Source organism: Colletotrichum gloeosporioides (genome assembly GCF_011800055.1).
Source record: "Colletotrichum gloeosporioides strain Lc1 chromosome Unknown consensus_13, whole genome shotgun sequence".
Lineage (NCBI taxonomy): Eukaryota > Fungi > Ascomycota > Sordariomycetes > Glomerellales > Glomerellaceae > Colletotrichum > Colletotrichum gloeosporioides.
Window position 1 is genome coordinate 503,964 of NW_025544658.1, and position 17,243 is coordinate 521,206.

The window sequence follows — 17,243 nt, forward strand, 5'->3', positions numbered from 1 at the left end:
GAGTTAAAATAGCATTGATACCTGCATTATGGCAGCGATTTGGCATTATGGCATTATGGCACATGAACACACAAAGAAGTAGATATGTATAACAACTGTAGCAACACGCAATAGGGGCGGAACGCGTATCACGGCCACCCTTTGAGGTTTTGGTCATCACATCTCCTGTCTAAAACTTTTTTTTCATTTTAAATAGAAGCTCAACTCTAGACTATGGAATGTCTGCCGGATATCTTTTTGTTTTTGGTTGGCACCTTCGAGTGCCCTCACGACTAGCAACGATGACAACATCATTCGTCTCTTGACATGCCAATCCATTTATCTATTGTGTTGATCCTCTACTTGTGGGCTGCAACGCGTTCAGTCAGAAATAAATTAGCGACGAAAGGATGGGTGAAACGTACCAATACCCTCCTCAGGAACAGGCTTGACGCCAACGACCTCCGCGGCGGAGGCCTTCTTCTCCGCCTGCTTCTCCTCCTTCATGAAGGGGAAGGCAAGGACCTCACGAATACTGTAGTTGTCGGTCAAGAACATGACCATTCTGTCGATACCCATACCCTGCAGTGTGTTAGTTCGTGAACCTCTCGTATGGCTCAGGAAACAAAACTTACCCATCCTCCGGTGGGAGGCAGACCATACTCGAGAGACATGCAGAAGTTCTCGTCAATCAACTGCGCCTCGTCGTCGCCCTGGTCCTTCTGGTTGGCCTGCTCCTCGAAGCGGAGTCTCTGGTCAAAGGGGTCGTTCAACTCGGTGTAGGCGTTGGCAATCTCCTTCTTGCACACAAAGGCCTCGAAACGCTCGCAAAGACCGGGGATATCACGGTGGTACTTGGCAAGGGGCGACATGACCTGCGGGTGGCCAAAGATGAAGCAGGGGTTGACGCACTGCTCCTCAATGTACTCGCCGACAAGCTTGTCAATCATACGGGCGTTGGTCAGGGGTGGCGAGCACTCGAGCTTCATCTTCTTGAGGACCTTCTGGAGGAACTCGTTGGTCTCGGCGGTGTGGAGCTGGTCGGCTGGGGGGAACTTCTCGCCGGTGGCCTTCTCAAGCTCGGGAATCATCTCGAAGCGCTTCCAGGGGGCCTCCCAGTTGACCTCGTAGACTTCTCCGTGTTGGGTGTGGAACTTGGTCTTGTAGCCGCCGGTGAGGTGCTTGACAAGGCCGGAGACGAGCTCCTCGGTTGTCTTCATGAGGTCGTAGACATCGGCGAAAGCCTGGTAGAACTCGCAGGTGGTGAATTCGGGGTTGTGGGTGAGGTCGATGCCCTCGTTGCGGAACTGGCGGCCAAGCTCGTAGACGCGGTGGAGACCGCCAACGACGAGTTCCTTGAGGTAAAGCTCGGGGGCGATTCTCATGAACATTTGCATGTCCAGGTCGTTGTGGTGGGTGATGAAGGGCTTGGCGGTGGCACCACCAGCAATGGGACCCATCATGGGGGTCTCGACTTCGACGAAATCCTGCGAGGTGTAAGTTTCAAGGGTTCGGCGTGAAGCTTGTGAATGAGTCCCAACTAACCCTGTCGTCAAAGTACCTTCTGATGTAGGTGACGATCTTGGATCTGGCGATGAGGATCTGACGGCTCTTCTCGTTCATGATCAGGTCGAGGTAACGCTTGCGGTGGCGCTCCTCGTGGTCCTTGAAACCGTAGTACTCGTCGGGCAGGGTGTGCAAGCAGGGGGTCAGGAGAATGAACTCCGTCGCGAAGATGGAAAGCTCACCCTCCTCGCCCTTCTCGATCTTGGACTTGGGTGCTGTCCTGTTGGATGTCCGTTAGCATTGAGATTTCAGGTTACCAAGTCACGCGACACGAACCTTCCGGGGTAACCAATAATACCGACAATGTCACCTGGACTATGTCAACCTTTGTCTTCTCCTAGTCTCTGATTGTGGTATTTACCTCGGCGGAGGTGGAGGTGCTGGTCCTCGAACGACGGGGTGCCCTCGGCGACCTCTTGCGCCTGAGCCATGACCTGGACCTTGACGCCCTCGGCGCGGACATCGTAGAAGAAGAGCTTATTGCCGGAGGCACGCTTGTTGTAGATACGGGCACCAACACGGATGACCTTGGACTTGTCGCTCTCGCCGGACTTGAGGTGTCCGAAGTCGCTGGTGAACTTGCGCAGATCGTAGTCGGCTATATTCGTGTCAGTTTCGTTCTCCCGTGGTCCATAATGCTTCGGGGGACTTACTGTGGAACTTGTGGGGGTAGGGGTTGGGAGACTTGGTCTCGCGCAGCCTGTTCCAGTCCGGTCAGCATGTATCTCCATCCAATTGACCCAGATACCAGACGTACTTGTTGATGGTGCGAGATCGGTTCTCAAAGTACTGGCTGGGGTCGAGGTTCTTCTCGTCGGCCTCAGCGTTGCCCTTCTTAGCAGCAGCAGGCTTGGGAGGGGCGGCGGCGGCCTTGGCAGCCTTCTGAGCCTCCCTTTCACGGGCCTTCTGGCGCTTCTTAAGCTCGGTCTTGGAGATCATCTCGCCGGTGACCTCGTCAAGCAGAAGCTTGGCGACCTGCTCGGTGGGGGGTTCGGGGGCGCTGGAGTCGGCCATGGTTGCGGATTGCGGGGTATCTGCCTGGAAGAGTTTCCCTTGTCAGTTTATGAAATCCGGGGTAGAAAACGGTGTTTATAAATGGTTGGTGATCTCTTTCGAGGCTGATTGCGAGTCACCTCGGGGTCGGCTTTGACTCACCAAAAATCCTGCGTCTCGCGATGGAGGATGTACCAGTCGAAATTATTTAAAGCCGGGACGAGGGGCACCAGACCAGTGTATTGGCTGCAGCGGGGTAGTGGCGCACACTGAGTCAAAAAAGCAATTGCCCTGACTCACCGCCCTGAATGGAGGGGCAGACTTCCAAAATCGCTACGTGGGGGAGGGGTTATGCTACTGTGATCTTCGTAGTCGCACACTCACACTGTATTTTTGTACGATTAGCCCCTGCGCCTCCACGCAACCCAACGTCGTCCAAGCCAACCTAGATCTTCCAAAGGTTTAATTCTACACATCATCCAGCGGATTCGCAAGCAGCAACTGCGTATATGAATTGCAGACCCCCAATTTCTCCTGTGCTAGGATGACTACTTTCCCTCTTGCTATGTTGTTCCTCTCGCAGGTAGTTGACATTATTGTCGCACTGTTGTCGCCTGTCGTTGTTAGTTATCGTCTTCGTCGGTTGTCGTCCCTGGTTGTCGTCCCTGGTTGTCGTCCCTGGTTGTCGTCCCTGGTTGTCGTCCCTGGGTGTCGTCCCTGATTGTCGTCCCTGGTTGTCGTCCCTGGTTGTCGTCCCTGGTTGTCGTCCCTGGTTGTCGTCCCTGGTTGTCGTCCCTGGTTGTCGTCCCTCGTCAAAGTCGCCAAGTACACAGGAAAATTAGGCGGTCTCATGAATTAATCACAATTTTAGGCTTATATTAGAAGATGATAGCTGTAGTTGAGGCTATAGGCGGCTTAATAAATCTGCGGACGGCCTACGACGTCCTGTGAGATGAGCGACTCTTATGGGGGTGCCATGCCAAGGTTCTCAGTCTTACCAACATCCGAACGAGCCTCTATCGCGGATGTTATGATGCTTTCCCCATGTTGGACACAGGCAGTGTTTTGCCAACAGAATTGAAGCAAAGGTTCAGAAAGCAAAATTTCAGGGCAATCTTGGAGAATCGAACCTGCCAGCCCAAATAGGCGATGCTTGGCTTCCTCTTTCCAAAGTGCATCTATGAAAGAAGCTCCTGAAGCATACGGAAGCCAATGCCTTCCCAAACAACCTGCACTAGGGATCTAGGAGGGCGCTACCTCGTCTCGGGCATCACATGCCAATAACCTCTTTCCCCCTGAAAGATGTCGTCGTTGATTTTCTTCAACTTCACACTCCACACACTTGCCATTCGCGAATTCCAATATCATAAGAAACACTAATCAAAGCACGAATAAAGCACGAATCAGCTTCGATGGCTGACCCGAATAAGAAGACAACGGCAAGTAAGAGGACAAGGGCAAGGGCAAGAAGAAGAGAAGCCAAGAGGGCCAGAGAAGAGCAGGCGAGGGAACAGCAGGCCAGAGAGGAAGAGGCGAGGGAACAGCAGATCAGAGACCAAGAGGCCAGAGAACAGGGCACAAAAGCTAGAAAGGAGTTTTAGGAGCCTCTGTATGTCCCCATCTGTTGTCATTGCTGGGGGAAAAACTGACCGATGTTCCAAGGCACGCGCTTCAGAATGACCTACGCATCAAGTTCCAAGCCGTCAGTAATTTGATGAGAGACCTATACCAGCAGGCACCAAACCCGTACGACATCAATGATACCAAGCGCATGAAAGAGTCAGCCAGGCCAAGATGGGTCAGGACACGAGTGCAGCTCTATAACGCCATCGGCAAACTCAAGGCTGCCGAGGAACCCCTTCTGGACTGCGCAATGGGGTACCGGGGTCGGATGACTGAGGATCAGTGGATCAAAGTGTTGGAACAAGTAACGGGACAATTAAATGCGATCAAAGCTGCTGGCTGCCACAAGCTGTACGCTGACCTCCTTGGACCGGGACTGGCAAGCCGGTGAGTTACGAAGCAGACTGTTGGGCAAAGCGGAAGACAAACTGAGCGATTATTAATTGATACGGCTGTTATTCACTCTGGGACCACTCTTTCATAGGTGGAAAGCGATGCTATTGACTGCAGACAAACCAGATAGTACTACGAATCATACTTCTTCATAATGTCCCTCAACCTATCCAATGGCAGTGCTTCGATCGTCCGGCCGCAGAAACCGGTCATGGTCTCGGCAGAGCACAACACGTTGTAGATACTCTCCTCCGTCGCATCGGCCGCAGCCTCGAATAGTCCGTTGATGCTGGTATCGTCAATGGACTCAATCTTCAACGCCTTCGCCTTCCACGGATCGACCTCGCGTTTCTCTATGCTGATGGTTTGCACAGGAATGTGGTTGCCCGTGGAAAAGGCGAGGAAAATGTCGCCGGACGGGTTGTGGCCGTACCCGCCGACCCTCGACAGCCCGACCGTCGCCCTCTTGGCGAGCCTCTGGCACTGGATGGGCGTCAGGGGCGCGTCGGTGGCGATGATGACAATGATGGAGCCGTCCTTCTTGTCCTTGTGCTTGGCGACCTCGACGAAGGAGTCGGCCTTCTCCTTCTCGAGGATGCGGCCGACGGGGAACCCGCCGATGCGCAGGTGCGCCGCCTTGCCGTAGTTGGCCTGCACAAGCGCCGCGACGGTGTAATTCTTCTTGTTGCCCTCGCCGTCGAATCCTTCAACAACACGACTGCTCGAGCCCGTGCCGCCCTTGAAGTAATGGCAAATCATGCCCGTGCCGCCACCAGTGTTGCCCTCCCGTACAGGAGCATCCGTGGCCGCCTCAATGCCGTTGACAACGTCCGAAGGCTTGACGGCCAGCTTCGAGATGTCGTTCAGATGCCCGTCGAACGTCTCTCCGACAACGGGCAGCAGGAACCACTCCACCTCGCCCTTCTCGTTGGAGTAGTTCTTGATGGAATACTCGTAGATGCCGCGGTAGCAGTCGCCGACGGAGAAGGAGTTCGTCAGGACGATGGGGCTGGCGAGCAGGCCCGTCTCCTCGATCCAATGAGACCCGGTCAGCTCGCCGGAGCCGTTGAAGCGGAAGACGCCGGCGTAGCACGCGTCCTTGAACCAGTCCTTGTGCGGCAGGATGACGGTTACGCCGGTGTTGACGCCCTCGTCGGTGTGAATTTCTTGTGTGGAGGCGAGGATGCCGGGGATGTCGGTGATGGAGTTCTTGGGGCCGGCCGGCCAGGTTCCGAGGTGGAGATTCGGGAGGATGTCGCGGATGCGGCCGCGGGGGGTTGATTGAGTGGACATGGTGATGTTTTTACAAGTCAGACTGGGTATAATTGAGCGTGCTAAGCTGCTCTTTTGACCTGATAGCTTATTTTCTTACAATTCCGTTCAATGGCCTTCATTTTATACTATTCGATTTCCAAAATGACATAGTCCTCATCGCAAAGTCGTCGTACGAAGGATCGCGAGAACCTCCACTTTGGCGGATGAATCATCATGAACCATTGTAGACGATTGGTCAATTGGTCGATTGGAGCGCTCTGACTTGCTTCATCAGGCAGGTCGTGCAAGGAAGTGCTGCCTACCGGGGAATACGTACTCCGCTTGCGTGGATGTAAGTGGATTTCTCATCGTCTTACTGCTGCAACACGCGTTGTTATCCAGCGTGTGCGTGAATGTTTGGCTCAGGCTGCGAGAATTAAGATACCGCTACCCTCAGGCAGATGCATTCGAGATGCATGACGGAGACCAAGTCTCAAAGTAGGGGCACTTTGGAGAGAAGTCGATGCATGTAAGTGTACCTCGGCAAACGGGCCCCACATCTAGATCGCTCGGCCGGCAAGTGGAGCCTCGATGCGGGGGAAGACGCCTCCAAACACTTCCCCCCGGCGCAGTCGACCATGGGCACTCCAACATGGCCTAGCCTGAGCGGGCAGCTCTGTGCGGAGGAGCCGCGGGACCTGAATCCCGACATCGCTCCCTTTCCACCTTGAGTTTACCGAGAGCTTCACATCATCTCTCATCTCACATCTGCAGTTCGTGGTTCTCATATCTCGTCCCCAGCCTCTATCTGACCCAATCTTGTAAGCCATCTGTCTGCATCATAGTGCTACGCCTTGTATATCAGCATCTCATACACACAAACCGCAATGACGCCTTCACTCCGCGTCATCCCCAACGTAAGTCCCCTCCCAACCCCCCTCATGATCTTTCATCTCACAACCTCCTCCAGGCCGCGTCCCGCGCTGTCTCTCTGCTGAGAACGATCCAAGCCCACCCGCCATCATGTCCCTGCCACACAAACCCAGGCCACCACCACAACCACTCCCCCCTTAACTTCACCCCGCGACCCCTGCGCACCTCCTCGCGCGGCTTCGCAACCCCGGTCGACCACTCCCAGAAGGAGTACGCCTTCGAGATGGCCGCCTCCTCCATCCGCTTCGGCCCGGGCTCGACGCAGGAGGTCGGCATGGACTTCGCCAACATGGGCGCCAAGCGCGTAGCCGTCGTCACGGACCCCACCGTCGACGGCCTCTTCGCCATGCAGCAGGTCCGCGAGGCCCTCGACCGCGAGGGCATCAACTACAAGGTCTACAACCAGACCCGCGTCGAGCCCAAGGACAGCTCCGTCCGCGAGGCCATCGACTGGGCCCGCCCCTTCGCCCCGGACGCCTTCCTCGCCGTCGGCGGCGGCTCCGTCATCGACACCGCCAAGCTCATGAACCTCTACTCGTGCTATCCCGACGCCCCCTTCCTCGACTTCGTCAACGCGCCCCTCGGCAACGGCCGCCCCGTCGACAAGCCCCTGAAGCCCCTCATTGCCGTCCCCACCACTGCCGGCACCGGCTCCGAGACCACCGGCACCGCCATCTTCGACCTCGTTTCCAAGCGCGCCAAGACCGGCGTCGCCCACAGGAACCTCAAGCCCACCCTCGGCATCTGCGACCCCCTCAACACCCGCACCATGCCCTCCGCCGTAAAGGCCGCTTCCGGCCTCGACGTGCTCTGCCACTCCCTCGAATCCTGGACCGCCATCCCGTTCAACGAGCGCGTCCCCCGCCCCAAGAACCCCATCCTCCGCCCCGCGTACCAGGGCGCCAACCCTATCAGCGACGTCTTCTCCTTCCACGCCCTGCGCGCGACGGTCAAGTATCTCCCTCGCGCCGTCCGCGACCCGGACGACTTTGAGGCCCAGAGCGAGATGCTCCTCGCTGCGACGCTCGCCGGTGTTGGCTTCGGAAACGCCGGAGTTCACCTCTGCCACGGTATGATCAGTACCCCTTGAACATGCCAAAGAGTCCCGGAAACGCTGACGTTTCCCCACAGGCATGTCCTACCCCATCTCCGGCCAGAACCCAGGCTACCAGCACTCCGGCTACAAGGTGAACTACCCCATCATCCCGCACGGCGTGTCCGTCGCCGTCACCGCCCCGGCCGTCTTCCGCTTCACCGGCGCCTCCAACCCGGAGCGCCACCTCGCGGCCGCTGAGGCCTTCGGCGTCGACGTCTCCCGCGTGCGCAAGGAGGACGCCGGCGCCGTCCTGGCCGACGCGCTGACAAAGTTCCTCGCCGACCTCGGCGACCAGCCCGCGGGCATCAAGGAGCTCGGCTTCGGCACGGAGCACCTGGACGATCTTGTCGAGGGCACCATCCCGCAGGCCAGGGTGCTGATGCTCGCCCCCGGGTTGGAGACGGAGCTGCAGAAGGAGAGGGAGCAGTTGAGGGGCTTGTTTGAGGCTTCTTTGACGCATTGATGCGGTGGGTTAGACATGATGGGCGTAAATGTGCATTGGGAGATTGGAAAGCACGCGCAAGCTAGCATGGCAGTGCCAGTTGGAAAAGAAATATCACGACGATGGTGCGGTGAGTCTAATTGTTTAGAGAATTGACGAGTGCTGAAGTATGACAACCGGCTATGTAATCAAAGAAACTTTTCGCGAGGCCCACGGCCGTAGATGACTATATATATACACGCAAATCCAGCAGATATATCCGAGCGCGACAACCTAGTAGACCTCGAGAATGTAGCGGTCCTCCTCCTTGAGCTTCTCAATCTCGTTGCGGGCGTTGACCTTCTTGCCGCTCTGCTTGGCCTCCGTGTTGATGGCCTCCATGAGCACGTCAGTGACGTCGGGAACGGGCCAGGTGGGACCGCAGAGGTAGAAGCTGCCCTCGTCCTTGATGTAGCTCTGCACCAGGTCGCGCATGGACTCGCGCATGCGGTCCTGGATGTAGATCTTCTGGGGCTGGTCGCGGGAGAAGGCGGCGCCGAGGTGCGTGATGACGCCGGCGTCGAGGTAGGCCTCCCACTCCTCTCCGTAGAGGTACTCCTCGCGCTGGTGGCGGGAGCCGAGGTAGAGCAGGATGGAGCCGATCTCCTCGCCGCGGGCCTTCTGGAGGGCGCGGTACTGGATGAAGGCGCGGAAGGGGGCGAGACCGGTACCGAGACCGGCCATGATGAGGGGCGCCTTGGAGGAGGCGGGCAGCTTCATAACGGAGGGCTTAACGGAGACGGTGACCTTGGCGCCGACGGGGAGGTCCTTGAGGTAGCGCGTGGCGTGGCCGTAGCGGGTGCGGCCTCTGGGGTCGACCCAGTCGACGACGACGATCATGAGCGCGACGGAGTTGGGTGTGACGGCCTGGGCGGAGGCGATGGAGTACTCGCGGCGCTTCAGGGGGGAGATGATGCGGACGAGGTCGTGGAAGGACGGGCGGGCCGAGGGGAACTCCTGAAGGATGTCGACGTACGTGAGGGTGTCGACCTCGGAACGCTTCTTAAAGTCCTCGGCGCCAGTCTGGCCACCGAGACCGTTGAGGATCTCCTTCTCCTTCTCGTCCGTCGCGAACTCGGCGAGGGCCTCGTAGAAGCGCTTGGGCGGCTTTCCGAGAACGTCGATGTTCTGCTTGAGGGACTGGTAGACGGTGCGGGTCTCGAAGGCGTTGGGATCCTCGCGGGCGGCAACCTGGACGAGGGCGTTGGGGTCGAGGCCGTACCACTCGATGAACTCGCGGACCTCGTTGTCATCGTTCTCGGCATGAATGCCAAGGGCCTCGCCGATGTTGTAGGTGACACCGGAGTCGCCGAGGTCGAACTCGATGTGGAAGATGTTGCGGTCGTACGTGGCGGGGGTAAGACGACGGTTCTCCTTGACGGTGACGGTAGACGTCTTGACGGGCAGCTCGGGGCGCAGGGTAGCCTGGGTGCCGTACGCCTCCTTAAAAGCGAGACCCTTGGCAGCAGCCTGCCAGTCGACAAGCTTGGACTCGACCTCGGGCTCCTCCTTGTCGAAGGCGACGAAGCTGTTAGGCTTGATGGTCGAGGGCAGAGCGCTGACGACGACGTCCTCGGGAAGCTCGGCCCAGGCAGCCTGGGACTCGACCTTGCGCAGGCACTGGCCGAGAGCGTCGACGCACTCAGCGAGGGTGTTGGGGAAGCCCTCAATGAGGGCGATCTTGGCAACCTCCTCGGCAGAGATGTCGGGGCGGGCGATCTGGAGGAACGCAAGTTCAAAGAGGAACTTGACGACCTGGGGCTCCTTCTCGAACGCAGGAGAGGCGGCAACGTCGAGAACGTAGAGTTCAATGCCCTTGTCCTGGATCTGCTTGCGCATGACAGGGGAGAGACGCTTCTCGACGTCCTCCTCCTTGAAGTTGGGGAGCTTCAGAAGAAGCTTGCCGTTGGCGTTGACGCTCTTGAGTACGTCAAGATCCTTGAGCAGCTTCTCGTCACCGACAGCAACGACGTCGGCCTCCTCGATAGCGTACGGAGCCTCGACAGCCTTCTTGGAGCTGCGGATGTCGGTGCGGACGATACCACCCTGGGTAAGGTTGTCGAACGACTCGTGAACGTACACGTTGCTAGTGGACTCGCGGGACAGCAGGTTGCTGACAACGACGGGCGAGTCGGCGGCGGCAGAGTCGTCGACATCCCAGAAGGTGTACTGGTGGGCCTGGACCAGAGAGGGGAAAGGCTTGGACTCGGCCTGGGCGTTCTGGAGCTTGCCAAAGATGTCGGCAACAGTCTGGGGGGTCAAGGCCTCCGAGGCGGAGTACTTGACGTCCCGGACGGCAGGGTCCTGGCGCCACTTGCCGGCGAAGGAGATGGCAGTCAGGACATCGGTGTACAGAGCAGACTGCAGAGAGGCGTCGTTGACGGAGATGTCGTCCTTGACCTGACCCAAGACGGAGACGGTGCGGACAGACTCGGGAATGCGAGCCAGGAAAGCCTCCTCGACGAAGGGGCGGTAGACGCGGACATTGATGGCAGCAACCTTGGCACCGTCAGCAGCGAGACGGGTGACGACCTGCTTCGCGAGCTGGGCCTCGGCACTGCCGAAGACAACGAGGACGTTCTCGGCTTCGTCATGTCCGTAGTACTCAAAGAGCTCGTAGTTGGTGCCGAGCTCGTTGTTGAAGAGCTTCAGGAGCTCAACAACCTTGCCGGCGTCGTCGAGCCTCTTGTTCAGAGACTGGACCTCGCTGGAGATCTTCTGGTAGGTCTCGGCAACGCCCTTCTTGCCCATAGGGTCGGAGGCCTTGAGAGTCTTCTTGGCGAGCTTGACACCGTCCTCAACGCCCAAGCTGGGGGTGAGAGCGGTCATGAGGGTGGCAAGCAGAGCGGTGTGCTGGCTCTCGTGGTCCTCGGTGGGGTCGAGGTGCTTGTTGAACACATCCAGGAGGTCGGCAACCTTGGAAGAGATGGCGGCTCTCTCTGTGACACCAGTGGACTCGGATGTGATGTTCTTGTAGAGGTCGGCAATGCCGCTCTCGCTCAGCGCGTCGACGATACGGGAAGTCTCGCGGGCGAGTCTTACACCGTCGTAGATGTGAAGAGTGGGCATGAGAGCAGCCATGAGGGTCGCGAAGAGAGCCATGTGCTGGGTCTCGTAGGCGCTGGAGCTGGCAACCAGACCGAGGCCAAGCTCCTCGGCGGTGCGCAGCGCAGTGTCGTAGTCAGAGACCAGGCCGTTTGCGGCATCGTAGTCGAGAGCCGCAACGTGGGCAACGAAGGGGGAAGCAACACCGTAGAGGAGGCTCAGCTGGTCAAGAGCAGCGCGCAAGTTCCTCAAGCTCAGCGTAGGCGCAAGCAGAGTCTGGGGCAGGTGTCTCTTGGCCAGGTCGAAGTCGGGGCTGAAGATGTAGCCCAGAGCGAGTGCGCCGGCGCCGGTCCTGGTCTGCAGCTGGACGAGGTCGGTGGCCTCGCCGTGGATGTTCTTCTCCTTGGCCTCGGCCCAGGCCTTGGCGGCAACATCGAGATCGAAAGTCGGTGCGGAGTAGGAGAAGATCTTGTCGGACAGGAGGTAGGCGACCTGCTGAACGAGCAGCTGGGCAGTCACGTAGGTCGGTCCGGAGATGGAGGCGAGGGCCACGGGCTGGCCAAAGGGAAGGGTGGAAGAGACCTTCTTGACGGGAGCAACGGGGGCGGGAGACTTGGCATCGAGAACGGCGGCAGAGCCGCTGCTCTCCTGCTGCTTGAACTGCATCTTTGGAGGCTGTCTCGAGAGAAACTTGGGAATAAATACGGCAAAAAGGATGCGATTAACAATGGTCAAGTATAGACGAAAGACCAGAAGAAGAAGCCGGACCACGCGCAAGAGAATGGTCGCGAACAAGCAATTGATTCACCAAGGGCAAGCAAACTCACTTGCGTCAACCCGAACGAGAGCTTCTTCGTTCTAGGAGGACCTTGGGATCGTGGGAGGGAAAGGGATTGGTAAGTAAAAGACGAAGGTATCTCAGGACTGAAGACTCCGAGCAGGGTCCGAAGGAATATAAAAAAAAAATAAGCAAAGCCAAAGAGAGTGACAAGGGGGACTTGTCCTTAGCCGGGCTCACCTTACCAGTCCTTTGCCGCAGATTACCTAGCAATGGAAGCCGCTGCTGCTCCTCCCGGGCCCCAGCCATGCTCATGCGCCAGTTGCGGTTCGTCAACCTCTCTGTTCTGGCTCATGTTGGCGTGCGAAACTCGGCGTTTGGAAATTGTTGAAGCTCGCAGAATTGACTAGGGGACAATTGCGCCATCGCGCGCCAATCAACGCCCCAGAGACATGTGCGGCTGCCCCACATTGCACCATTTTGGATCCACTAAAGGTCCCTTGGCCGGACCTCTGGCTTACCAAATCCGCGTCGCGCCTGCAATTGCGTGCTCGACTTGACTCCTCCTCGTCCCGGAATTGCAAGCCTCAATGCGGTCTTTGCCCCAGATTGTGCTTCCTCGGTGGCAATCCCGTCCGATCGCAAAACTGCCGGACCCTTTTGTCCCCAGGCTGTCGGTTCCCCGGCCGGTTCTCGGTGCGGTATCCGCTCGGCCGCGGCATCAGTACCCGCCCCGATGATTTCACCACTTCCACCCAACACCTCGGCCATGGTTGCTGCAGATGTGACTCGGATGACCCAAGTAACATCAATCTAGGTATTAAATTACTATCATCAATGATTATACGGGACTTGAGGATGCCTTGAACCCCTGATGATAGTTCAGGTGGCAGAAGGTGTAAGTGATTAGAAGAGCTGTTCAAGTGGACGACGAGAGACGATGACAGACGATGGGAGACGATGACGGATTCCTTTGACTCATTCTATTAGGCTGCTGCGCTCTATTCTTTTCTTGTACATTGGGTTGCCCCCGCGCTATTCAGTACATTTTACAGTAATACATGCCCAAGGGCAACAATGATGGTGCCCAATAATAACCTTACAGCCCTCGCGGGCGGAAACCAAAACCAGGAACCCTTGTCCGCAGCGCCAGAGAGCTGAGAACCACGCTGATGCTGCTCAAAGCCATCGCCAGACTGGCCCACACGGGGTCCAGTCGAATATGCTGTCCTCCGGATGTTGTGATAGGGTATAAACAACCGGCGGCAATAGGGATAGCGAGAAGATTATAAATGAGGGCCCATCCAAAGTTCACCTTAATACGCCCAAACACCTTACGACTCAGGTCCAAGAGGGTCACTATCGCTCGTAAATCACTCGTCACAAGGACGAAGTCGGCGCTTGAGATGGCCACATCGCTGCCACTGCCAATGGCAATGCCAACGTCGGCCTTGGTCAACGCTGGCGAGTCGTTGATGCCATCTCCAACCATGGCAACCATGGCGCGCTTTGTCGAATGCTCTCTCGACCGGCCGACCCGCGCTTTGAGTACGTTCTGCAAATAGGTGATCTTGTCTGCCTTCTCCCAAGGAAGGACCTCGGCCAGGACGTTGTCAGGGTTGATTCCAACGCGTGATGCTACCGCCTTGGCAGTGACGACATTGTCACCCGAGAGCATCCAAACACGCGTCCCACGATCCTTGAGCGCGCGAATGATGGGGAGTGCCTCAGGACGAATAGGGTCTGAGATGGACAAAGCCAGCACAAAAGTCCAAGGCGCATCCGAGTCGGCCTTCGCCTTGATGGCTGCCAAAGCAACGGACTTGGCCTCGGTCTTCCAAATCTGGAGCTGGGTAGTCACCTGCTCTACGAGCTTCACGTTGAAGTCGCGCATGAGAGCCTCATTTCCGACAATCATTTCGAAAGATTCGCTCTGCTTATCACCTCGGTTTGTTGCTCTGATGCCTTTGCCGGGCAATTCTTGAACGTTTTCCACCTCTGCCCAGACTTCGGTCTGAGCCGTGCAGTAAGAAACGATCGCCTTGGCAACTGGATGGCTGCTGTTCTCTTCGATTGCCCGTAGTGTGGCCAATACCAAGCTGCTTTCAATGTTGGTTTCCGCCAAGTCGAGGAACAGTTTCGTATCGGTGACCTTGGGCTCGCCGCCAACAGTTAGAGTACCGGTCTTGTCGAAGACGACGACGTCGACATTGCTCGCCTTTTCGAACGCCTCACCACCTCCCTTGGCAAGAATGCCGTGCTTCGCAGCGAGGCCGCCGCCCACGAAGATGGCTGTCGGAGCTGCTAAAGCGAGACCACAGGGGCAGGCCACGACGAAGACGGAGATGGCGAATTGCAACGCGAAGGCAACCCAGCCACTCCCAGAATCAAGGTAACGGTCGGGAATGACGCCAGCATAGCCAAGTATCATCCAGGTAAGCCAAGTCAGGACTGCAATAAGGGTGATGATCGGGACAAAGTACGCCGTCAGCATGTCGGCGATGCGCTCCATCGGCGCCCTCTTTGTTTGACCTTCGCGAACGATGGAAACGATTCGATCGAGCATGGACGCGCCTGCAGCACCAGTAATGCGCACTTGAATGGCCGAGTCCTTGTTGACAGTTCCAGCGTGAACCTCATCGCCGGGGACCTTCTTAATAAGACGAGACTCGCCAGTCAGGCTAGACTCATCGAAACTGCTCTCGCCTTGCAAAACAATACCGTCAGCGGCAGGTGAGGCGCCGTGAGGCACGCGAATAATGTCGCCATACTCGAGCATGTCGACACCGACGGTCGCATCTGTTGTTTTCCCGATGGAATCTTTCGTGACCAGAATCGCTGTTGTAGGCCTGAGCTTTCCAAGAAGCTCGACCGCATCACCAGTCTTTGACTTGCTGTACGACTCGATCAGGCGACCAAGAAGCAAGAACATGGTCAAAAAGACCACGGAATCAAAGTAGAACTGAGTGTCGTCAATCTCCGCCGGCTTATTGATTGCAGCAGATATCATCTGACAGATGGACGAGACATAGGCAATGGTGGTTCCGAGAGACATCAACATGTTCATGCTGCCAAACTTGTAGAACCGCCGAAGGATGGGGGTCTTGCTACCCGGACGCCACAAATTGCTGATCTCCTTGATGGCTCTGGTATGGAATACGTCGGCCGCAAAGAAGTAGACCGGCGTCGAGAGAATGAACAAGGCGATTTGTGCTCGGTTGATGCCTGAAACCCACGGCTTCATCAACCAGTGCTTCCCGTCATCCGTGTCAGGAATAAGACTCATGTATACGATGCCGATGACGAAAGTAGGGATAGCGACGACGAGGGTCAGGTAGATTCTCCTCAGAAGCTGCTGCTGGTGCCTCTGCGTGATCAGTTTAGAGCGCTCTTCGAGACTGGGAGGATGGTAAATCGAAGCTCTAAACGCCGGATCCGCAGCGTCAATAGCAGAAAGAATCTCGCGCACAGTAAAAGACGGTGCGTCGGGAGTGTACTTGACGCTGATGACGGGCTTCTCGGGCGTGGGCTCCGAAATGACTTTGACGCGCTTGAACGATCTCAGAGAGTGTGAAACCCGGGATGGGCAGTGTTGGCAGTAGAGGCCATGGATCGAGATTTGAACTGTTCGCTCTTGAGCGCCCTTGTTCTCGGACTTGACACTCTTCACGCTGTCCAGCGTGGCATCATAACCCATGTCCTCAATGGCGGTGACGATCTCGTCTTGCTTGCCCTCCACAGTGAAGTCGACGGTAGCGCTGTTGGTGACTAGGTTGACCGAAACTTTGGAAACCCAGTCGTTCTTGCTGAGTTGCTCGGTGATTGTATTGGCGCATGATGCACACGTCATTCCTCCGACGGCCACGGCTGCCCTCCACAGATTGGAACCCGACTCCTCCTGCCTGACTTCGGTGACATTGTCGAGATTGGCGTCGTATCCCATGTCTTCGATGGTCTCTGCAATCTTCTCAGCATCCGCCTTATCGGAAATGTCGACGGTTGCGCTGTTGGTGACCAAGTTGACGACGGCAGTGTCGATCCAGTCCTTCTTGTTGAGCTCCTCGGTGATGGCATTGCTACATGAGGCACAGGTCATCCCCCCAATAGAGAGGGTTGCTCTCCACTTGACGGGCGTCTCTGTTCCTGATCCTCGGCGTGTGTCGCTGCCGCTGGCACTGGCGTCGTCTGACGCGTATTCGTGTATGAGTGAGCGACATGAGCCGTGAGGGGTAGATTCCCCAGAGTCGCGACACTGTTTGCAGTTCAAGAGATGAGCCTCTCGCTGAGCCGGTGATTCAGCATCGGGCCACGCGGACGGCTCATTCAGTACGTCCAAGTCACTGCTGGTAGTAGCCGTCGTCGTCACACCACTGATCTCAAAGCCAGCTTCTTGCAGCGCCTTCGCCATACATCGGATAGTGACCTCGGGGGTTTCAGTGTGCCTGTGCTCAACGGTGACGACTGAGGTCACCACGTTGGGTGACACCCAGATCACGTCGCGACTGCATGACTCTTTGAGAGCCTGTTGGATCGAATACACACATGATGGACAGTGGAGGTTGGCGAGCAAGAACGAAGTGGTGATGCGGGGGTTCATCGTTGCTTATGTCGCCGTTCTTGGCGTCCGTCGTCGTCCTCTTCCTCTGTCTTCTTCTCTAGCAGCCTCGCCCCTGGTTGCTGTAATCCTGCTTGGTCGTTAGTTTGATTTTTTTTTTTGTTTTTGTATCCACGGTGGCCAAGGCGCGTACGCAAAGTCGACGATTCAGGATCTGATTTTTTTTGATTTTTTTTTCTCCAGTCACAGGCCCACAGGACAGCGATGAACGTTAAGCTTGTGCCAAAAACTCGTGTGTCGGAGACGGACAACGGCACTGGACGACAAGACCGGAGAAACCAGCGACGAAGGAAGGCGCGAAATAAGCTGCGGTGGCCTACTAGTCGATGCTGTGTGTGGATGTAGTTGTAATAGATCGACGACGCAGAGCGTAAAGTTCCAGGTTGTCAGTGGCCGAAAGGGTGTGGTCAAAGCCCGGAATCCCTTGCTTGCCAGCCGAGAAGTTGCGACGGAAGTCAGCAGCATCGAGCCAGAAAAGGCAGGACAC

General features: G+C 56.9%; 6 protein-coding genes across 6 annotated transcripts; 2 read left to right on the forward strand and 4 right to left on the reverse strand.

Annotated features, from left to right (window-relative positions):
• Window positions 1-375: 375 nt before the first annotated feature.
• GCG54_00002563 (Lysine--tRNA ligase cla4) lies at window positions 376-2,559 on the reverse strand (the record flags this gene model as incomplete). Its single annotated transcript, XM_045402652.1, has 7 exons — window positions 376-561; window positions 615-1,466; window positions 1,525-1,765; window positions 1,822-1,855; window positions 1,907-2,143; window positions 2,199-2,245; window positions 2,303-2,559. The coding sequence occupies 7 exons, from the start codon at window positions 2,557-2,559 to the stop codon at window positions 376-378; spliced, it is 1,854 nt and encodes a 617-aa protein (XP_045269270.1).
• Window positions 2,560-4,150: 1,591 nt separating this feature from the next.
• On the forward strand, window positions 4,151-4,552 carry GCG54_00002564 (uncharacterized protein; the record flags this gene model as incomplete). Its single annotated transcript, XM_045402653.1, has 1 exon — window positions 4,151-4,552. A coding segment is annotated over one exon (402 nt), but the record flags the coding sequence as incomplete, so codon positions are not given.
• Window positions 4,553-4,686: 134 nt separating this feature from the next.
• Window positions 4,687-5,847, reverse strand: GCG54_00002565 (Beta-peptidyl aminopeptidase BapA; the record flags this gene model as incomplete). Its single annotated transcript, XM_045402654.1, has 1 exon — window positions 4,687-5,847. The coding sequence occupies one exon, from the start codon at window positions 5,845-5,847 to the stop codon at window positions 4,687-4,689; it is 1,161 nt and encodes a 386-aa protein (XP_045269272.1).
• Window positions 5,848-6,695: 848 nt separating this feature from the next.
• Window positions 6,696-8,300, forward strand: GCG54_00002566 (Hydroxyacid-oxoacid transhydrogenase; the record flags this gene model as incomplete). Its single annotated transcript, XM_045402655.1, has 3 exons — window positions 6,696-6,725; window positions 6,779-7,811; window positions 7,873-8,300. 3 exons carry the CDS (start codon window positions 6,696-6,698, stop codon window positions 8,298-8,300), a joined length of 1,491 nt encoding a protein of 496 aa, XP_045269273.1.
• A 252-nt stretch (window positions 8,301-8,552) lies between these two features.
• On the reverse strand, window positions 8,553-12,029 carry GCG54_00002567 (Sulfite reductase flavoprotein component; the record flags this gene model as incomplete). Its single annotated transcript, XM_045402656.1, has 1 exon — window positions 8,553-12,029. One exon carries the CDS (start codon window positions 12,027-12,029, stop codon window positions 8,553-8,555), a length of 3,477 nt encoding a protein of 1,158 aa, XP_045269274.1.
• A 1,211-nt stretch (window positions 12,030-13,240) lies between these two features.
• GCG54_00002568 (Copper-transporting ATPase HMA5) lies at window positions 13,241-16,738 on the reverse strand (the record flags this gene model as incomplete). The annotated part of the gene is made up of 1 exon (XM_045402657.1): window positions 13,241-16,738. The coding sequence occupies one exon, from the start codon at window positions 16,736-16,738 to the stop codon at window positions 13,241-13,243; it is 3,498 nt and encodes a 1,165-aa protein (XP_045269275.1).
• Window positions 16,739-17,243: the final 505 nt, after the last annotated feature.